The following is a 23,606-nucleotide window of genomic DNA, read 5'->3' as shown; positions in this document are numbered from 1 at the left end:
AGGCCCCTAACAAAGCCTCCAACGCAGATGTAAACTACTCCTAATCCCGAAATGACTAACCACTTCTGTGTTCCCAAATCACATGAGCGAGAAAGAGTATTTAACTTGTGACTGAGGGCAACTACTGTGCAGCGCTGTATAATATGTTGGCACTATATAAACAGAAATAAAGCATTAGTACTTTATTCAAAAGTCCATGGCATGTGGAAAAGTGGAGCGTTGACCATGGCAACCAATCAGGTCTTAGCTTCTCTGCTTTTATTTTCCAAAGAGCCACTGAGAAATGAAAGGTGAAATTTCATTGGTTGCCATGGTTAACTACTCCACTTTTACTTTGCACCAGTTTTAATATCTCCCCGATTGTATTTAAAAAAATAACTTCAAAAATAGCACGTGACCCCGCGGCCGCTTAAAAATCCTACGCACTACTTTGTAAAGTCTTGAATGAACAGACACGAGTACAAGCAATGAGGTACACAATGTTACCATAGTAATAGTAGCAGGCACTTTAATTGCCGCATCTAAGATGGTGGAGTCACATGGCTACACGTGACAGGCGGCAGCAGATGGAAGCTGCCATATTGGAAGTGGCAAGTTCATTTTCTGTAGTCTGAAGAACAGTTCCTTCAGGAGATGGATGCAAGCAGTGGTTTGAGCGGAGAGTCTGTGGCAAGAGTGACGGATAGCGTCTCGCCGCTTGCCCATGGACCAGAAGAAGTCCTGCGGTACCGGTCGCCTCTGGTGTCCCGATATGCCAGCCGTGAAATGGCCTTCAACTTCAGCGACAGCAAAAAATTCCAGACTTGGAGGCGGCTCTGGTTGTATCTAGCGCAGGCCGAGCGGGTAAAGTAAACTTTACGGGCGGGGACGAGGGTGTGCGTGATTGCGGGCTCCATACAGCGCACAGGCGTCCCACAGTTACGAAACACGTGTGCGCGCTGTAGGTATGTGTCGCAGCGATGGTTCTTGTCGCCATGAACGCATGCATTAGTTTGAGCGAGGTCAATGTCGCACTGGTCCTGATAAATGTTTCTAGTGGATATTCCAGAACAGGTACAAGCTCCGCCCCTGGTCTACTGTCAAACACCTGCTCCAGTTCTAGATCTAAATAGTCGCACTGCCATTCAAGGACCGTGCAAGTTTGTCTTGTGGCATCATGGCTTCCGTTTATTACAGTGATTGGAACCTCGAATGTCAGTGCAGATGTGAACTTAGATTTATGCCAAATGCACACAATGCATGTTAAGCGCGGATTTGCCACACAGATTCTTCTGCAGCGTACAGTATCGGCCAAGTAAATAAGATTTCAAGTAATCTATACATGTTGCAGAATTTTTCTGCTCCTAAATCCTGTGGTTTTAATTCCGTTTTTCTGCACCAATTTATGCAACGTGTGCATGTAGCCTTAACTCCTTGCAGTCAACTATTTTATGTTTTTCACTCCCCGCCTTTCAAGAGCCATAACATTTTTTATTTTTCAGCCAGTCAGTGGAGTGGTGTGAGGGTTTATTTATTTTTTTGCAGGATGAGTTGTAGTTTCTATGAGTTCTTTTTAAAGTGCCGTATACTGTACTAGGGAACTGGAAGACATTTCTTTGTAGGGTAGAATTGTAAAAAACTGATTCCTCCATTTCTTTTTGGGTTTAGTTTTTATGTCGCTCACCGTTCGATAAAAACCGCAGCTTAACGTAAGGCCTTATTCACACGACCGTGTGATGGCCGTTCTTTTAACAGCCGTTTTCAGAACAATGATGTTCTTTGGGTGTATTCACACAGCCGTTTTTTTTTAACGGCCCATGAATAATGGCCGTCAAAAAATATAACGTCCTATTTTTGGCCATTTTGACGGCCCCATAGAAGTCAATGAATCAATTTTTAATGGCTGTCAATACATGTAACAACGGTTAAAAACAGATCTGTGACATGGGGAGTAGCAAGGGAACTACTAGTTCCCTTGCTGGCTATCGGCGGCTCGATGACACTCACTGGTGCATCGCCGACCTCTTCAGGTGTGGTCTCTCGAGGCGACACGATGACATCATTGCGCCACCTTCACAGATATCGTGAAAACAAGAGACCACACGTTAAGACGAGCTGCATCGGTGAGTGTCGTCACGTCGCCGCAGATCCCATGAAGACGAGAGACCTTACCTGAAGAAGACAGCGCTGCATCGGTAAGTATGAAGGGCATTGATGTCGGACCGTGTCGCATCCTCTACATCGGGGGCCGTGTGGCATCATGTACAGGGAGGCTGTAAATAGTGTCTAGGTGAACATGTGACCTTCCTTTGGGTGTTTTTAGGGGGCTGGGACCAAAAAAGCCTGACCAATGAAATTCATCCCTCTTCTTCTTTTTTTTTTTTTTTTTTTTTTTTTTTTTTTTTTAACGGCCATGAAAAACTGATGCCAAACGGACATTAAAAACGGACAGACAGACGGACTGGAAATGGATGGAAATTTAGAGACACACTGATGTAAAATGGCCATGAAAAACTGACCGTTGATCAGTTTTCAAAGGCCATTTTTTTTTCCACTGTCGTGTGAATATAGCCTAAGGCGGGATTCACACGACCGAGTCGTTCCCGAGCCCGAGTGTCGGCCGCTAAAATCGGCCATTTTGCCCGGCCGGTTTGCATTAAGTTTTGCATCCGTGCCGGGCCGGGCCGATCCGGACAGTGACATCAGTGGCAACTCCTGAAGGGGAATCCCCATGTGTTTCCCCTGATGTCACTGCCCAGATATGGACAGACACACCAAGCGCTCTGTCCAGGAGCGGAATCCCCGAAAACACGGGGATTCCGCTCCTTCAAGGAGCTAAAGTGCGGCTAGCACATAGCAGAGCGGGGAGATACCTCCCCGCTCTGCTATAGTGGCGTCGCTACAGTAGTAGCAGCTGCTGCAGCTGCTAGCGGCGCCATCGAAGGTGTCGCCGGGCCAGGGTGCTTTTCAAGCAGGGGAAGGGAGCCAGCGCAGCGCTCCCTTCCACATGCTGTACACCCCGGCCCTGCCACACAGTGTACAGCGATGCCATTCGTCAGAATGGCATCAACTCCTCCTCCTCACATGCACTCTGCGCTGTGAGGAGGAGGAGATAGAGCGCAAGCTCCGGAAAACCCGGCCATCACTCGGGACACATCCCGGTGATGGCGGTGTATTACCCGGCCCCATAGACTTCTATGGGAGCCGGGCGGCCGGGTACCCGGGCGAAGATAGAGCATGTCCTATTTTTTGACGGCCGGTTTTCCCGGCCGTCAAAAAATCGGTCGTGTGAATAGCCCCATTAGGGGTCTATTATTCCTAATGCAGCCGGGTGCCGGCCGATTTATGAATGGCCGGCACCCGGACGGGAAACCCTGTCGTGTGAATGGGGTCTTAGGCCTCATGCACACTTCCATCACCGTTTTCTCGGCCATTTTTGACGGATCCGTGTGTCCGTTTTGCTTTCCGTGTGTACTCAGTGTCCGTTCCGTTTTAAACGGCCGTTGTGCTTCCGTTTCGTTTCCATTAAGAAAACGGAAGGTATTGAACTTGTTACATGTCCCAGTCTGTAAACTTTGTCACGCCCTGCCGTTGCTAGGGCAACGGATCCGTCAAAAACGGACGGCACACGGAAGCCTTCTGTGTGCCGTCCATTTTTTTGACGGACCCATTGACTTCTATGGGCCCCATGGTCACGGAATCACTGACCAAAGTAGGACATGCTCTACTTTGAACGGAACAACTGATCAGTCAAAATAACGGAAGTGTGCATGGGCGCATTGAAATGAATCAGTTCAGGGTGCGATCGGTGACAAAAATGGATAGCACCCTGAAGGAAAAAAAACTGATGTGGGCATGAGGCCTAAGGCCTCATGCCCACTTCAGTTTTTTCCTTCAGGGCTCTATCCGTTTTCCTGACGGCTAGCACCCTGACCCATTCATTTCAATGGGGCCATGCACACTACAGTTTTTTTTGATGGTCCCGTTGCTCCGTTCCGATCCAAAGTAGAGCATGTCCTACTTTGGTCCGAGATTCCGTGACCCCCATGCAAGTCAATGGGGCCGTCAAAAAAAACTGAAGCCACACGGAAGGCATCCGTGTGTGACGGAGCCGTTGCCTAGCAACGGCCGGGTGGGCAGAAATACATTACAGATATATTACACTAATCGGCACCCACTTGTCTCTGTCAATCACTGATAGAGAAAAGAGGCTGCTGATTTAAAATAAAAAGCAGTTCATAGGGACCCGGTCGTTGTCTTGGTGATGAGTCCCTCTTCTTCCTCCAGTCCGACCTTCCTTTCTGACGCGGCAGCCTGTGATTGGCTGCAGAGGCGGTCACGTGGGATGAAGCTTCATCCCTGGAGGCCGGCCTTCTGACGTCACCCTGATGTGCGTGACTGCCACTACAGCCTGTGATTGGCTGCAGTGGTGACATGGATGAAACGTCATCACTGAAGGCCGGACAGGAGGAAAGTAAGTATGAACTTATTTTTTTTTTATTTCATTAAAATTGTGTTTTCCGAGCATGGTACTGTCCAGGGTGCTGAAAGAGTTACCGCCGATCAGTGCAGCCCATTAACTCTTTCAGCACCCTGGACAGTACCATGCTCGGCGCACGGAAACACGGAGTGCACAAGGCCGCTAAAACGGGCACACGGATCCGTCAAAAACAGCCATGAAAACGAGGCCTATGGGGTATTCCCATCTTGATAAATATACCTGTAAAGCTAAGGCTATGTTCACACGGGGTATTTTGCCGAGTTTTTTGACGCGGAAACCGCGTCGCAAAACTCGGCAAAAACGGCCAGAGAACGCCTCCCATTGATTTCAATGGGAGGCGTCGGCGTCTTTTTCCCGCGAGCAGTAAAACTGCCCGTGGCGCTCAATGGCCGCGGGCGAAAAACGGCGCGCTAATCGCCGCGAAAATCGGCGTGCAGGGAGAGGAATATCTGCCTCAAAGTTCCAAACGGCATTTTGAGGCAGATATTCCTCCCCCAAAATACTCAGTGTGAACATAGCCTTAAAGAGGCTCTGTCACCAGATTATAAGTGCCCCATCTCCTACATAATCTGATTGGCGCTGTAATGTAGATAACAGCAGTGGTTTTTATTTTGAAAAACGATAATTTTTGAGCAAGTTATGAGCTAGTTTAGATTTATGCTAATTAGTTTCTCAATGGACAACTGGGCGTGTTTTTACTTTTTACCAACTGGGTGTTGTACAGAGGAGTGTATGAGGCTGACCAATCGTTTAAAAAAAAAACAAAAAAAAACAAAACTTTACTGTTATCTACATTGCAGCGCCGATGACATGCAATAGGAGATAGGGGTTTGATAATCTGGTGACAGAGCCTCTTTAACAGCATAAAATTAGGCATTTTTGTAAATACCTTCCTTTTTTTAAATTTTTTTTTAAATGCTGTACTTTGCGTGATATCCTGGCTCCATCTTACCGACAGCCCCTCTTCCTTTTTTTTTTTTTTTATATTGCTCGTTGCTTAGGGATCCGGCCACCGCTGGTTTCCTTTAACGGTGGCCGCGCTTGCGCAATGATATCCTCTCCGTCCTTAGGAGAGGATGTCAGCGTTGTCGCGAGCGTGCATATCCACGCATGTGCATTAGATGACGGCCCGGCCGCCTCTCGGGTGGATGCATCAGTGGTCGGCTCTAGTTTTTGGAGTTGTTACAGGTGTTCACACAGGTGAGGGGGGGGGAGGGATGCAGCTTATCAAGAGGGGGGGTGTTGGTGCCATGACTGGGGTATAGGACAGGGGTTTACAAAGTGGGGTGACAGGGGGTTGCAATTGTTGCAGCAAGGGGGGTGTAAGGAGCTGATCGCGAGGCGGGACGTTGGTGCTGCGAGTGGAGTTGTTACAGGTGTTCACACAGATTGAGATGATCATTCTCCCGATGCTGCTAGAACTAGATTATATAGCACCGTCGGGAGCGCGCACAGTGCAGAGCGACTTGATTGACATCAGGCCGCTCACGCCCCCTTTTATAAAAGATAACCAGCACTAGCTGAGTTATCAACTTGGAAAAAAGGTAGTTCAGGAAGGAGGTTTTTTTTTAAAAATATTAAAGAGGCTCTGTCACCAGATTCTCAAACCCCTATCTCCTATTGCATGCGATCGGCGCTGCAATGTAGATTACAGTAACGTTTTTTTTTTAAATGTTCATTTTTGGCCAAGTTATGAGCTATTTTATAAAACGTTACTGTAATCTACATTGTCTGCAATACGAGATAGGGGTTTGAAAATCTGGTGACAGCCTCTTTAACACTAGATTTAGAGTTTTTTTAGGTTTAGGATGTATTTAAAAAAAAAAAATATGATTCGGGAATAACCCTTTAATTCTGCTGGTCAATAAGATTACGGTGATACCAAATTTATATATGTTTTTAATGTTTTACTTACAAAGAATAGTTTTTAAAAAAAAATAATTTGTCGCCATATTCTGGAAGCCATAGCCTTTTCTATTTTTTTTCATTGACTTAGCATTGAGATGGCTTATTTTTTGCAAGGCGAGCTGTATTTTTTTTATTATTGGTACCACTTTTTGGTACATACGAGGTTTTTATAATTTATTTTTTTTAGCGCGAAGGTAACCAAGCAGTAATTCTGGCGTTCAATTATTTATTTATTTGTTTTTTAACGGTGTTCACCGTGCGAGTTAAATAATGTTATATTGTAATAGTTTTGATTTTTACGGATGCGGCGATACAAACTTTTTGTTTATACAGTACTTTAGAGGAACAATGTTTTTGTTTTGTTTTTTTGGTACACTAATGACATTTTATTAAACTCTTTCTAACACTTTTTTTATTAGTCCCCTAGGGGATTTCAACCAGTGATTGCTGGTTCAATGCCCTGCAATACTAATGTATTTCTGTGTATTGTCATTTTTACAGGCTCCTGTTAAGTCCTGCCTGAGCAGAAAGAGTTGGGAGGCCTTTATTAGGCCCTCGGGCTGCTATCACAACCATCGGGGAGGGCTGTCCCCTCTTTCTAACGGCTTAGATGCCGCGGTTGCTATTGACCGTGACATCTAATTGGTTAAACGGCCAGGAGCAGAGCGCTCTCTGTTCCTGGCCGTTAGGCCTTATTCACACGACAGTGAAAAAAAATGTCCATTAAAAACTCATAAACTGTCATTTTTTGATGGCCATTTTGCATCAGTTTGTCTCCAAATTTTCATCCATTTCCAGTCCGTCTGTCCGTTTGACATCCGTTTTTCATGGGCGTTAAAAAAACTGATGAATTTCATTGGTCAGGTTTTTTTTGTCCCAGCCCCCTGAAAACACCCAAAGGAAGGTCACATATTCACCTAGACACTATTTACAGCCTCCCTGCAGATGGTGCCCCACCGGCCTCCCTGCAGATGGTGCCCCACCGGCCTCCCGGCAGATGGTGCCCCACCGGCCTCCCGGCAGATGGTGCCCCACCGGCCTCCCGGCAGATGGTGCCGCACCGGCCTCCCGGCAGATGGTGCCGCACCGGCCTCCCGGCAGATGGTGCCGCACCGGCCTCCCGGCAGATGGTGCCGCACTGTCTCTTGTCTTCTTCAGGAGTGGTCACTCGTCTGCACGGGATCTGGCAAGGCAGCGCGACGGGGCGATGACGTCATCGAGGCGCCTTCAAACCCATGAAGACGAGTGACCAGACCTGAAGAAGCCCTGCAACAGTGAGTATGCCAACGATAGCCAGCAAGGGAACTAGTTGTTCCCTTGCCAATCCCCATGTAACAGATGCTTAGTGTGCAGTGTCGTGAGCAGGCTCAGCATGTCCGCCCACTCCATACTTCAACCCCCCACACCAGGACGTACAGGCATGCCCTGGTTCGTAAAGGGGTTGCCCAAGACTTAGGGTGGCTTAAGACAGCCTGTAGGAAGTTATAATACTAATACACTTTCTAAGGCTCTGTTCACATCTGTGCTATGATTTCTGTTATTCTGTTCCATCAAAAGAAAAGAATAGGAAAAACTGAATTGCCGAATCCGTTGCATAACTGAAACCATAAGCACCCGACAGGATCCATTGACTTTAATGGGTTCTGTCAGGTTTCTGTAATTTTGGCAGATAGAAAAATGCTGCATGTTCCACTATTTTGTCCAGCAAACAGAGCCTCGGAGTCTCGCCGTATACCGGATTTATAGTTGTGACCATAAGGGCTTTAGACTAACGTGTGTCAGATAGGCTGTGAAAAACTGCCCTTTTTCACAGCAGACTTTCACCTGTGTGGGACCTGTTTTTACAGATCCCTCGTAGACTTGAGTATTGAAGGATCTGTGAAAACGGACAAAAATAGAACATGTCCTATTTTTTTTTTTATTTTTTTTACCGGTGCGGCAAAGCAACGGCTGTGTGAATAGCCTCATAGAAATACATGCAGCCGTGTGACGGCCGTTAAAAAAAGAAAAACAAACGACCGTCACAAGGACGATTTCACCGTTGGTCTGAATAAGGGCCTGTTCACAGTCGACTGCGCTATTGATTCAGTCATTAAAACGGAAACCTGCCGCAATGGTGACGAACGGAAACCATTAGCGATGTTTCCGTCACCATTGATATAAATGGTGACTGAAACGGAAGCTGTGGTTTCAGTTTTACTTTCCGTTCCGGGGTTCACTCGACGGAAACCTCAGACGGAACCCCGGAACTGAAAGCCAACGCTGATGTGAACAGGCCCTAAGCCCAAGGCCATGCACTGTGGGATATATGTGCAGAGTAGATGTCTAGGCTCCTCCTTGTAGTGAGTGCAGTCTGAAAGTTAAGATCGCCTCTTATTTTTAGACGTGCTGGAGGTGGGATTAGTTGTAGACTATGTTTAGTCTCAAGAATTCTCTTCCTCATCATAACCTTTCTGCAGAACACGGCCCCACGTATAGTTTTTCTAATGTCCAGCATGTCTGTGATGGTTTTCATGTAGTCGCCTGTTTTTGCTGCAGGGACATATTGTGGAGTGCTTAGTAATTCATTTGCCATTTGATCGTTTAAATATAAAAAAAAAAAAAGTTCTTTTAGATTTCATTAAAGTAGTTGGCCAGGAAAAAAAATATTTTCTAAAATGTGCCCCCCTGCCTTGGTTTGCCTTCCCTAAAACACCCCACTAACCTTCTAACCAGCTTCTGTTTTACCAGTCTTGTTTACTTCCCTTGCTTCTGTTCCCGGTCATGCAACCCACCATACCCATGATCCCTTGCTGCATCTGAGGAGACAGCTTACACCCCCCCCTCCACATCATCTCAGCTATTTGCATACTGCCACGCCCCTCTATGTTCACAGGTTATTTATTCCCTGCTCTAATTAGTCACCCAGCTCCCTGCACACTGTCACAAACACCCACTAATGATCACACAGGCCACCCCTGTGTGTAACCGCCGGCATCCCTGTGTGTAACCCCCGGGTGGGGCCGTGGGGGGTGATGAGAGGAGAGGGACAGGCAGTGTGGGAACTGCGAGAGCGAGGAGGAGTGGGCGTGTACTAGCAGAGACGACATTCCCTGTCTTTGCTCAGCCAGCACTTCCGGCACGTGATCAAGTAGGTTTACAGGCAGTGGGCCGGTAGGATGTTTCATGAGCTCTTCAGAGCTCCGCCTCTGGTCCCACTGCCTGTGAACCTAGTTGATGCGTGCCGTGGTTCAGCTCTGCTGGAAGTGCTGCCTCGGCAAAGGCACGGAACGTCAGAGGAAGTGAAAAATTTACTCTGGGTGCAGTCACGTGACCGCACGTTAGAAGTAACGTCACAAGATATAACCAGACATTATATTAGGAAGCTAATTGTGCATGTCCCATTAAGTTAAAATAGAAATAAAATGTATTCCTGGACAACCCAATACGCCAAAGTCGGGTATGGGAAGTATGGAATGGGTCACGGAGTGAACCCGCTCCATACGATGCGGGTGTTGGCTGTATGTTACAGCCTACACTCCAGAGTAACAAGCGGGATCGCGCTCGAGCGCGATCCCACTCGTTAAATGCCGCTGTAAATAGCGACCGCGGCATTTAAATCGTTAGAAAGAGGGGGGCAACCGCCTGTAACATGCAATCGCGGGGTGGCGATGGTTGCTATGGCTGCCTGGGGGCCTAATGAAGGCCCCCAGGTCCGCCATCTTTGTGCTCCTATTAAGCGCTGCCTCCGGCAGGGCTTAATAGAAGCCTGTCAGAATCACGATATACTGCAATACATTAGTATGGCAGTATATAGTGCTAACGATCGCTGGTTGATGTCCCCTAGGGGGACTAATATAAAAAAAAAAGTAAAAATTAATAAAACACTTTTTTTTTTTTTTATGTAAAAAAAATAAAAATAATTACAAGTTCAAAAGACACCCCCCCTTTTTAAAATTATGCTTTTAAAGAGGCTCTGTCACCAGATGCTGCTGCAGAATCAACTGTAGCCTCTGGTGCCGATGTGGCCGTCACGATGCAGGAACTGTGAGTGACGTCACAGATCTGCACTGTCAGAAGCTGGGCGTTCTGAAGAGAAGAGGATGATACTTCTCTTCAGAGCGCCCAGCTAGTAAAAGTATTAAAAACGCCCCGATGTACGCACATAATACACGCCCAGTTGGACTTTTACTTTTAAACACACCCACTTGGACTTTTGCAAGCCTCATTTGCATAACTACAAAAATGGTCATAACTTGGCCAAAAATGCTCGTTTTTTAAAAATAAAAACGTTACTGTAATCTACATTGCAGCTAGGGATGTCACGATACCAGAATTTGGACTTCGATACCGATACTTCGTTTAGTATTGCGATTTCGATACCAAAACGATACTTTGCCAAGAACAAAAAAAAATCACAAAAAAACCTTCCATTTTCTAAACATAAAATGTTTATTGGATTGAATTTTTTTTTTATTGTTCAGATTGCCAATGTTTGATTTTAAAATAGAACATTCTTAAATAAAATCTATAGTGTTTTTTTTTTTTTTTTACCTTCCCTAGATTCTAAGCCCTCGCGGGAAGGGTTCTCTTTTCCTTTGTACCACTATGTAAACCCTGTACAGCACCATGGAATTAAAGGGTTATTAGCATCTGAGACTTTAATGGTATATCTATATAGGATATGCCATGAATGTCTGATAGATGCGGGTCCCAGGATCTGGGAGTCACAGAGGTGGGACTCGCATCTATCAGACATTCATGGAATATCCTATGGCTATGCCATGAATGTCTCAAATGGGAATACCCCTTTAATAGTGCTTAACTAATAATAATTTAATTATAATTCAGCAACTGCAAGTAAAATGACTATGTAAAAAACGAAACACAAGAAAATGTAAAACATGGCCGGCCTCTTTCTTTTTCTGAAATTACAAGCTTGGGAGTTTCTTTGCCTGTTTAAGGTTCTTAGCCAGGAATACCAGTGTGTCTATGTGGTCTTCTGTCAGTCTCATTCTCCTCGGACTGCAGATTATGCCAGAGGTACTAAACACTCGTTCTGATGCACAGCTAGAGGCAGGAACGCATAGATATGCTTTGGCAAAATGTGCAAGGGTAGGCAGACTTGTGGCATGTCTCTGCCACCAGGCAAGTGGGTCTTCTTCAGGACTAATCTCCTTCATCTGGCTGTACAACATGAACTCACTGCTAAGCTTTTCAGCAGGAGTTTTGTCCGATGATGCTTCACTCTCAGTTGTACCCGCAGAACCGCCTGCTGATCCCCTTTTCTCGGTTATGATGCTAGACAGCAAGCTTTTCAGATCAGTTTTTTTTTTCTTTGCTACTTGTCCCATTGCATCATGTTCTTCCTCGCTGAACTCTTTCTGACTCTGATGCTCCGGTTCTGCTCCTTCAGGTAGTGAAACATTGGAAGCTCTCTGCAGAAGCTCTTCCTTCACATCTTTTTCCATAGACACAAACGACTCCTTAAATCTTGGATCTAAGTATGTGGCAATGTTGAGAATGAGTTGCAAGTTTTCATTTTCATACCTCTTTTTCATGTCATTTCTGACCCTTTGTTTCATTTCTCTTGCAAGAATGCGGTCAGATTCCTCCTCTGTTACACATGCATATATTTTCCATGTCAAGGGAAGAACTGAAGAAAGAGTGGGGTCTTTCTCACCACTTAAAGCATCTGTCAAGTCACTCATTGGTGAAAGCACATCTCGAACTGTCTCCAGAATGGTGACATCTGTGTCCTTCGGCATAAGATGCCACTTTTTGCGGTTCTCTGCCAGAACAGCACAGACAGCTTGCTGCTGTTCACAGAACCTCTCTACCATGTCGTAAATAGAATTCCACCTGGTCGGCTCATCATGAATGAGTTTGTGTCCAGGTATCTGCAGGGTTTTCTGTTTCTCTTTCAGTGCTCTGCTCATCTTATTTGATCTGCAGAAGGCGGAGACCGTCTTACGTAGTCTGGACAGACATGCTGCCACTCTGTCAATATCTAAGGCTTTGTTTACTGCCAAGTGCAAATTGTGGCCAAAGCATGGGACCCAGTTATATTCTCCAAATGCTCGGATATTGTTGGAGGCATTATCTGTTGTTATTCCAGCCATTTTGGATAGGTCCAGTTTCCACTCTTCAGTTATTGTTTCCTGAAATGCCTCATGTAAACTCTCTGCAGTATGATCTGTGTGCAGAGCTGTACAGCCTAAACACCAAGATTGCATCTCCCATCGATCTGTTATAAACTGAATGGTGACAGCCATGTATGCATCTGTAGCTCTGCTTGTCCAGAGGTCTGTAGTACAAGCAAAGAATGGAACTGCAGCCAGTTGTGCCTCAACAACCCTTCGGATTTCACTGTAGAGTTGTGGTATTTCTGTATACATGAAGTAGTTTCTACCAGGCAGGTCATACTTTCGGTCTAACTGCTGTATCAGATTTCTGAATCCACTTTTCTCAACCGTAAATATGGGCACTTGGTCCATGCAGATGTACTCAGCTACAGCTCTATTTAGTCTTTGGGCTTCTTTGGAGTCTTTGCCATATTTTCTGTTTCTGTCTAGCACAGAGACAATGGTAGCCTGACTGGATGAACTTGAAGGAGTGGTAGAAGTTGAATTCTGCTTCTGTGTAAGGAAAATAAAGTGTGAGAAGAATATTCGTAACTTGGACTTAAGCTGCACACCCCGTTTTTGACATTATAACCACCAATATTTCACGTTTAAAGTTAGCCCACATGAAATTTAACGATTATGTGGGCTATGTGCTAAATATACTAATATGTGGCGCACATGGTAAGACGAATAATTAGCTTAGACGCAAAAAACTGTTACATTCTCAACAGTTCTAATTATTCGTCTTACCATGTGATTTTGTGAACTCATGATGATGATCCACATATTTGTGTTTCCATCGCTAACAGTATATTTAGCACATAGCCCATATAATTGTTACATTTCATGTGGGCTAACTTTACACATGAAATATTGGTGTTTATAATGCCACAATAATGGGGGTGTGTAGCTTAACCAAAAATTATGAACATTCTTTACAGGACATTTCACTAATCACTTAAGAAAGCGTAACTTTGCTAACCTGTCGACTTTTCAGCTCTTTGTACAGGTCGGGGTGATTGTCGGCCAAATGCTTAGCCAAGTTGCTGGTGTTGCCTGCTTTGCAGTGGAGGGATTTATAACACCTTTTGCACACCGGTTTTGTCATTTCTGTTGGCTGCCGGTCTTCATCAGCAATGTAGGCAAAGTATGTCCACACTTCACTCCTTGAGCACTTTTTTTCAACAAGTTGTGGACGTGAGAGGACATCTACCGTTTTTGGCGTTGCCATGCTAGTTCCTGCCTTCTCGCTGCTCAAGCTACACTGTTTGCGTGTGTCTCTCCAATCTCAGCGGAGTGGTTGGGATGCTGGGCAATGTTCGGTGGCCAAGCAGAAAACCTAACATAAGAGCATTGGTAGTTGGGTTAATGCAAGGTACATGATTGGTTTAGTCACTATTAATGTGAGGCTTATGGAGGTCCAAAACACCATGTGCTTCACATTATAGTAATTTATCCCATTAAGTATCTGAAAATTGTAATAGGCAACATTAGGTTAATGTGTCAGATACATGATTGGGTAACTTACTATTAGGCCATGTTCACACAGGGCGGATACGCTGCATAAAAAGTATGCAGCATATCCGTCCTGGAACCCGCACGGAATTCAGCCCGAAAAAACACACCAAATTGTGGTGCAGACTTTTGGGTTGAATCTCCACTGCGGAAAACAGTGGCCCTGTTTCCGTTGCCATAGTGAGACTTGCTTCTGTTCTCGTCCAGGAAGGCCACCTGGGTCTGATGCTGCAGCCGGTGATTGGCTACAGCAGTCACATGGGATAAAGCGTCATCCCAGGAGGCCAGGCTGCACTGAAAACGAAAGTCACTATGACAACGGCCAGTGGTAAGTATAAACTTTTTAATTCATTTAATCCAAAAAAGATTTGTTTTTTTTTCAGAGTTGCGATTTTTTACAGCAGAATCGCAGCATTTCCGCCACAAAAATTGCAACATTCGCTATTTATTGCGGGTTTTAACTCCCCATTGAATTCAATAAGGAAAACCCGCAACAGAAAAGCAGTGCTTCTGCAGCATATATTGACATGCTGTGGATTAAAAAAACGCACCGCAAGTCAATTTATCAACGTTTTTTTACATGCAGCTTGTGGAGGAGATTTGTTCAAATTTCATCCACTCTGCTGCGCTCCTATACTTATCACTGGGAGCACAGTCCGCAAATGCGGTTGACACTCCGCGGCCCATCCGTGCAGTATTTACTGACTGTAAATTCTGCACGGTCCGGTCGTGTGAATGAAGCCTTAATGTGAGGCTCATAATTGATACACCTGGTGCCTCACATTAAAGCGGTTTTTCCACAAACACAGGGTAGGAGATACATGTGTGACCTTTGGTACCCCCAGCGATGAGGAGTACAGGGGACCAAAAGTCCCCTAAAGTACTCCATGAGAATGGAGCATACTTGGCTAGCTCTCCATTCATTTCTATGGGTCTTCTGGGACCGCTGTCAATGAAGCTGGCTGAATATGCTTACAACGCTCCATTCTCATGGAGCACTGATTTAACCAGTTCAGGACCGGGCTATTTTGCGCCTTCAGGACCAGACACCGTTTAGCCATTTTTAGCACCTGTTCGTTAAATGGCTATAACTTTTTTATTTGTTGGGCTAACGACGTGATTTTTGCGACGTTTTTTCCGTAGACAATGCAGGTTTCTTTTTTTATCGTTTTTATACGCACCTTTTTTGCTATTTTAGAATTTTTATTCATAAAGTTTGAAAATAATAGTAAAAAAATAAGCTTTTTTACATTTCAGCTATTTTTTTTTTGTAATAACATGGTTTTACCCTAAAATAGACCTTTTATTTGTGATCGTCATTGTCTACCGTAAATTTTAATATATTACATGTCTATATTAGGGTACTAGGGTCAGCGCTAGCGTTACAACAATGATTGGCGGGGGGGAACGGTATTTTTTTGGGGTGGGTATTTTATGTGTATTTATTATTACATTTTTTTTTGCACTTTACTTTACTATTTTTTTATTACTATGGTCTGTCCCCCAAAGGTCAAAGAAGACCTTTGGGGAACTTTATATATATTTTTTCTTTCTTTTACACCATCTTTTCCACTGTAACTGGAGCTGCACAGCAGCCCCAGTTACAGGGGAAATCAGCCCTCTCATAGTGACGATTGTCACCAATAGGGCTGTGCTGGGTCTGATTAGACCCAGCAACAGTCTGTCACTAACGGCACCCGGTGATCATGTGACCTGTCACATGATCACCGGGAGGAATAGAGACAGCGGCGCGGCCGCTGTCTCTATTCATATACACAGGGTTCATTGAGCACTGTGTACAAATAATCAGAGAAGACAGAAGCAGCGAAAGCTGCTTCTGTCTTCTCCTCAGGGTCCCCGGCAGTCACTGACAGCCGAAGACCCGACATTCTGCTGCCCGATCGCGTGGGCAGCAAGTTAAAACCCGAGCCATAAAAAGTCTATAGCTCGGGTTTTAAGGACCAGCGGTCGGGAACCAGTCCAGTTAATCGCTGGGGGTCCCAGTGGCCGACTCCCAGCAATCACACATGGATAGGGGATTCATGTGATTTGAGGGAACACCCCTTTAATAGTAATGGCAACATTAGGGTTAATGTGGGTCACATTAATCCTAATGTTCCTCAATGCTGGCTGTAACAAATACTAGTGCCTTTATTTTAGGCTTTTATTCTGCTCTAATACCTGCTTTCCTCTGTGACTACAGTACACTGCAGCGCGGTTCGACTCCAAACTTTAGGGCGCGAGCTGCACAGGCACGTCAACATCAACCCACTGCCTGTGCCGTGTCATAATCCCTCCCTGCCTCTACACAAAGAAGCAGCTTCTCATTGGTGACAGTGGAAACAGGAGGGAGGAGCGTTACACCCTCCTTCTGTGACGCACCCAGGATGAATGACGAGCTGGGCGGCAACTGAAAGAAAAGAACATCGTGGGCGCTGTGCTGTGCGCGCGCCATGTTCTCTTCATGTATTTCAATAGTAAGCTGAGCGGACGCACAGCTAAGTATCGAAATACAGGAAATAGCGGTATCGAACCGTTTGGGGATGCAGAGTATCGAAACAGTATCGAAGTTTCGATGCATCGTGCATCCCTAATTGCAGCGCCTATCTGCTGCAATAGCAGATAGGGGTTGCAAAATCTGGTGACAGAGCCTCTTTAAATGTTTTCCCCCCCCTAGAGCATAGTAAAAATAAGTAAATAGCCATAATTGGTATCGCCGCATCCGTAAAAGTCTGAACTTTTGCAATATATCATTATTTAACCCGCACGGTGTACGCTGTAAAAAAAAATCTTTTTTTCTCCCATAAGAAGTGATCAAGGCGTTGCATGTACCCCAAAATGCTATCATTAAAAATGACCGCTTATCCCGCAAAAAATAATCCCTCATACCACTTAATCGACGGAAAAATAAAAAAGTTATGACACTCAGAATTTGGCGACACAAAATAAATTTTATTTTTTACGCTTAGGTTTTTACTTGTAAAAGTAGTAAAATATAGAAAAAAGCTATATATATTTGGTCTCGCCGTAATCGTGTTGACCCGCAGAATAAAGTTAACATGTCTTAATTGCACAGGGAATTCCGTAAAAACGAAGTGCAAAAAACAATGTCGGAATCGCTTTTTTTTTTTTTTTCTCATTTTCTACCCCACAAATGTTTTTTCCCGTTTCCTAGTACATTATATGGCACAATAACTGGTGCTCCGAAAAACGACAACTCGTCCCGCAAAAATCAAGCCCTCATAGGACTAGATCAACGTAAAAATAAAAAAAAGTTATGGCTTTTGGAAGGTGGGGAGGAAAAAACTAAAATGAAAAATGGCTGCGGCAGGAAGGGGTTAAACAGTGTGGGTGTTTAGTGAAAAGGACTATTTATAAGTCTGTCTTATCATGCGGTAAAAAGCCTGATCTCCTCTCCTAGAACATATAATCGCTTATTTCCCGTGTTGTGTATTTTTTTTAAATAACTTTCTTCCTATTAAAATGTAACCTTTTTTAGTTTTAAATCCTGAAGAGGTTTCTCTTTTCAAGTTAATGTTATCCCCTTGAAGTGTAGATAAACATTTAAAGAGGCTCTGTCACCAGATTTTGCAACCCCTATCTGCTATTGCAGCAGATCGGCGCTGCAATGTAGATTACATTAACGTTTTTATTTTTAAAAAACGAGCATTTTTGGCCAAGTTATGGCCATTTTTGTATTTATGCAAATGAGGCTTGCAAAAGTACAACTGGGCGTGTATTAGGTGCGTACATCGGGGCGTGTTTACTACTTTTACTAGCTGGGCGCTCTGATGAGAAGTATCATCCACTTCTCTTCAGAACGCCCAGCTTCTGGCAGTGCAGACACAGCCGTGTTCTCGAGAGATCACGCTGTGTCGTCACTCACAGGTCCTGCATCGTGTCAGACGAGCGAGGACACATCGACACCAGAGGCTACAGATGATTCTGCAGCAACATCAGCGTTTGCAGGTAAGTAGCTACATCGACTTACCTGCAAACGCCGATGCTGCTGCAGAATCATCTGTAGCCTCTGGTGCCGGCTCGTCTGACACGATGCAGGACCTGTGAGTGACGTCACAGCGTGATCTCTCGAGAACACGCTGTGTCTGTGCACTGGCGTTGTGAAGAGAAGTGGATGATACTTTTGGACTTTTACTTTTCAACACGCCCAGTTGTACTTTTGCAAGCCTCATTTGCATAAATACAAAAATGGGCATAACTTGGCCAAAAATGCTCGTTTTTTAAAAATAAAAACGTTACTGTAATCTACATTGCAGCGCCGATCTGCTGCAATAGCAGATAGGGGTTGCAAAATCTGGTGACAGAGCCTCTTTAACAAACTTCCTACATGTCATAGTGACATGTCAGAAGTTTTGATTGGTGGGGGTCCGAGCACTGAGACCTGCTGTTCGGCTTTTTATGGAAATTCGATGTATCGGAGTACGGGCTCATAGACTTTCTATTGAGTCCGTACTCTGATACATTCATTTCCGGAAAAGCCGAACAGACACAAAGCGGCTGAGCGCTCACACGAGTGCTTCAGCTGCTTCGTTTCAACGATTGGTGGGGGACTCAGTGCTTGGACCCCCACCAATTAAAACTTCTGACATGTCAGAAGTTTGTTCAATGTTTAGCTACACTTTAAGGACCAGGCCTATTTTCGCCTTGATGACCAAGCATCCCCCCCCCCCCTACCTTCCAAGTGTCCATACATTTTTATTATTTTATTTTCACATCAACATAGCCACATGAGGGCTTGTTTTTTGCGGGATGAGTTGTATTTTTCGATTGCACAATTTTTGTGTGTATTTATTATATTGCTTAACTTTATAAAAATAAAATTAGGGAAGGAATTGGGAAAAAAACCAGCTATTCCAGAAGTGTTTTTTTTTGTATTTCAACTTGACGCCGTAGACTATGCGGTGTAAATAACAACATGTTAACTTTATGGGTCAGTACGATTACTGCGATGTATAGTTTTTTGTTTTTTTTTATATTTTACTACTTTTTCACAATTAAAATACTTTTTAAACAAAAATGTATTTGTTTTTGCATCGCTGCTTTCCAAGAGCCATAACTTTTTATTATTCTGTCGATGTAGCCATATGTGGGCTTGTTTTTTGCAGGGCGAGGTGCTGTTTTTATTGGCATAATTTTGGGGTACATGAAACTTGCTGATTAACGACCGGCGTATAGTGTTTTTACGTCGCCTGTTCAGGGCAGTTCTGAAGCGCCGCCTTTTCACGTCGGCACTTCAGAAGAACTTTCCCCGCATCGTGAAAAAGGAGTCAAGCACTAGTAATATTGAAAAAACAGAAAATATCAATTTTATTATGACTATTAAAAGATGAGGACATATAAAAAACTACAGAGGATCCAAAATAAGATGTGTATAGGGACCATATATTTGATAGTGTTCGCACCACAAACAATAGTAATGACTATAAACATGCACAATGCGTATTGTTCATAGTAGTGGAGCAGGCATTGACATGACTCAAATATACAAACCGTTTTCAGATGAGTTCATGCTGCGTATCTATATTGGCAGGTAAACATTTAGGCCTTATTTACACGACCGTGTAAAACGTCCGTGTGACGACCGTTGAATCATCGGACGTCCCACGGACATTTGTAATTTTAATGTGGCCGTTCACACAGCCGTTGTTTCAACGGACCGCGTGAAGGGTCCGTGGGAAAATAGGCCTGGTCCTTAAAGTGTAGCTAAACATTGAACAAACTTCTGACATGTCAGAAGTTTTAATTGGTGGGGGTCCAAGCACTGAGTCCCCCACCAATCGTTGAAACGAAGCAGCTGAAGCACTCGTGTGAGCGCTCAGCCGCTTTGTGTCTGTTCGGCTTTTCCGGAAATGAATGTATCAGAGTACGGACTCAATAGAAAGTCTATGAGCCCGTACTCCGATACATCGAATTTCCATAAAAGACTCATCTATGGGGGATGCGAGACATCGTGTCCTGCAGCGCCGAGCACGGACGCACATTGGGCATGAAAAACTGTTTTTCACGTCAGAGTAAATAATGCCTTAGGGTATGTTCACACGCAAACTCAAAATCTTCCGAAAATATGGAGCTGGTTTCAAGGGAAAACGGCTCCTGATTTTCAGACGTTTTTTATGACCGTTTTTTTAGCTGTTTTTCTACAGAGGCCATTGAAAAAACGGCTGAAGAAGTGACATGCACTTCTTTATCGCGGTCATTTTTTTTTATGCGTCGGAACAGATCGCCATTTTCCCATTGCAATCAACCCATTCCCATTGCAACCATGGGCAGATGTTTGGAGGCGTTCTGCTTTCGATTTTATTGGCCGTTTACGGCCTGAAAAACAGTCGAAAATAAGCCCTGTGAACATACCCTTAGGGTATGTTCACACGCTGTGTATTCAGACTTAATTCAGACGTTTTACGCCTCGAATTACGCCTGAAAAAACGCCCCTAATACGCCTACAAACATCTGCCCATTGCTTTCAATGGGAATTACAATGTTCTGTTCCCACGAGCCTTTATTTTACGCGTCGCTGTCAAAATACGGCGCGTAAAATGACAGCTCGTCAAAAGATGTGCGGGACACTTCTTGGTGCGTTTTTGGAGGCGTTTTTCATTGACTCCATTAAAAAACAGCTCCAATAACGGCCGTAAAAACGCATCGAAAACTGCCAGTTGTTAAAAGCTCTGTATTTTCAGACGTTTCTGGTCACTGCGTGTGAACATACCCTGACTGTGTAAATTCACAGACCGGCTAGGTCATCAGCATGTCAAAAATGTGGTCCCAGACTAAAGGGATGTGACCTGACATGGCGAACGGAAACAGCTAGCCTTTGGGGCGCTGTCTCATCATTTGGGCCATCTGACTAGACCCCACATTCATGGGTAAGGCATGCTTTATGCTGTGTTATTTAAACCCATCAAACTATTTTTGGCGGTTTGATATACGTGGTCCATTAGGCTAGCTGTTTCCGTTCACCATATTTGAGTCATGTCAATGCCTGCTCCACTACTACACCGTGTTCCAAATTATTATGCACATTGGATTTAATAAACATTTAATTATTAGTTTTTCAATTAAACTCATGGATGGTATTGTGTCTTAGGGCTCTTTGGATCATTGTAATCAATCTCAGACACCTGTGATAATTAGTTTTCCAGGTGTGCCCAATCAAAGAAACTACTTAAGAAGGACGTTCCACATTATTAAGCAGGCCACAAGTTTCAAGCGATATGGCAAAGAAGAAGTATCTCTCTCCTGCCGAAAAGCGTGAAATAGTGCAATACCTTGGACAAGGTATGAAAACATTGGATATTTCAAGAAAACTTAAGCGTGATCATCGTACTGTGAAAAGATTTGTGGCTGATTCAGAGCACAGACGGGTTCGTTCAGATAAAGGCATAATGAGGAAGGTTTCTGCCAGACAAATTAATAGGATTAGGAGAGCAGCTGTTAAAATGCCATTGCAAAGCAGCAAACAGGTATTTGAAGCCGCTGGTGCCTCTGGAGTCCCGCGAACCTCAAGGTGTAGGATCCTCCAGAGGTTTGCAAGTGTTCATAAAGCTATTATTCGGCAACCCCTAAATAATTCTCACAAGCAGAAACGGTTGCAGTGGGCTCAGAAATACATGAAGACTAATTTTCAAACCGTGTTTACTGATGAGTGCCGTGCAATCCTGGATGGTCCGGATGGATGGAGTAGTGGATGGTTGGTCATGGCGGAGTCATGTTTTGGGCTGGAATCATGGGAAGAGAGCTGGTAGGCCCCTTTAGGGTCCCTGACGGTGTGAAAATGACCTCTTCAAAGTACGTAGACTTTATGACTGACCACTTTCTTCCGTGGTACAAAAAGAAGAACCGTACCTTCCGTAGCAAAATTATCTTCATGCATGACAATGCACCATCTCATACTGCAAAGAATACCTCTGTGTCATTGGCTGCTATGGGCATAAAAGTAGAGAAACTCATGGTGTGCCCCCCCCCCCATGTACCCCTGACCTCAACCCTATTGAGAACCTTTTGGAGCATCCTCAAGCAAAATACCTGAGGGTGGGAGGCAGTTCACATCAAAACAGAAGCTCTGGGAGGCTATTCTGACATCCTGCAAAGATCTTCAAGAAACAAATACTGTCCAAATACTCACAAATTCAATGGATGCAAGAATTGTGAAGGTGATATCAAAGAAGGGGTCTTATGTTAACATGTAACTTGGCCTGCTAAGTTTTTTTTTTTTTTTTTGTTTTTTTATTTGTTTTTTTTTTATTGAAAGCTTTTTATTTCTGTAAATATGACCTCCTGATGCTGCAAATTCAACAAATTACCATTTTTGTTCTCTTTACAACCTTTAAAATGTTTTGATCTCTGTTGTGCATAATAATTTGAAACAGTGGATTTTGAGTTTTTTACTTCTAAAAAAAAATCTGTTATCATTAGGAGATTTGTTCAATAAAATTCGCATTATACTCCAACGGTTGATGGCTTGAAGATTATACTGACTGTCATTTGCATCGACTATTTAGGAAAATCAGCGAAAAATAACATTTGCATAATAATTTGGAACGCGGTGTATGAACAATACGCATTGTGCATGTTTATAGTCATTACTATTGTTTGTGGTGCTAATGCTATCATATATATGGTCCCTATACACATCTTCTTTTGGATCTTCTAGGTTTTTTATATGTCCTCATCTTTTAATTGTCATAATAAAATTTATATTTTGTGGTTATTAAAATACTCAATGTATCAAAGTTGCACAGAATCTACACTAAGCTGAAGCCGTTGGGGGAAACGCACATGCGGGTTTGAGGTGGTGGATTTGCAGCACACCAGACTTCGGCCCCATGCATGTGACCGTAGAATTCATCCGTAATTACGGACCCATTCACTTCTATTGACCCTGGACACCTTCCCATATATTTGCGGGAAGGTGTCCGTGCCGTATAAGGGCTCCGCAAAAGATAGGGCATGTCCTATTTTTTTTTTTTTTTTTTTAACACACCGTGCTCCCGCGGTGGCTATCGCCGACCATGCCCATAATCACAGACCATTATTACGGGCACTGTCGTGTGCAGGGGGCCTTAGATGGCATATTTTTATGACCATATTTTCGTGGTCATTTGGCGTTTGCCTCTTACCTTCAATTGTTGACTTTAAAGCTATGTACGCCTTTTGAGGGGCATTTTTTCTCCCTAAAGTCAGTGTGATTGGTGTAACTTTTTAATTTAGTCTTTATTAAAAATTACTTTTTGAGATACAGCTGCTCTGTATTCTCTATACAGAGCAGCTGTATGTAGCGTTAAATCCTGTTCCCGTCAGGTCTACAGGACTGGTTCAGTGTCAGCGGGTCCTGATTGTCTCTGACATGCAGGATCCACCTGTAATCTATCACATCTAAGATATGAATTTACATGTGATAGATTACAGGTGGATCTGACTGATTAAGGTCATAGCGACAGATACAGCTGCTATGTATACAGAATATAGGGCAGCTGTATCTAAAAAAAAAAAAAAAAGAATTTTTTTTTTTTTAATAAAGACTAATTCTAAAGTTACATGAAACACACGGACGTGTGTGTTTGTGTGTAATATATATA

General features: G+C 44.0%; 1 protein-coding gene across 2 annotated transcripts in view; it reads left to right on the top strand.

The window, feature by feature from the left end:
• Positions 1 to 385: 385 nt before the first annotated feature.
• The window catches only part of ADSL (adenylosuccinate lyase), a 74,677-nt gene continuing 51,456 nt past the window's right edge, over positions 386 to 23,606 (top strand). The window contains exon 1 of one of the 2 annotated variants that reach the window (XM_075832314.1): positions 386 to 472. Coding sequence is in view for 1 of the 2 variants with exons in the window: in XM_075832313.1 (XP_075688428.1) it covers positions 634 to 843 (210 nt within the window). In the remaining variant the exon portion in view is untranslated. Of the gene's footprint in view, positions 473 to 555; positions 844 to 23,606 lie in introns of those variants that run through there. The other variant, XM_075832313.1, reaches the window with a different exon arrangement.

Source organism: Rhinoderma darwinii, chromosome 7 (genome assembly GCF_050947455.1).
Source record: "Rhinoderma darwinii isolate aRhiDar2 chromosome 7, aRhiDar2.hap1, whole genome shotgun sequence".
Taxonomy (NCBI): Eukaryota; Metazoa; Chordata; class Amphibia; order Anura; family Rhinodermatidae; genus Rhinoderma; species Rhinoderma darwinii.
This window is presented reverse-complemented; position numbering and strand designations above follow the sequence as displayed.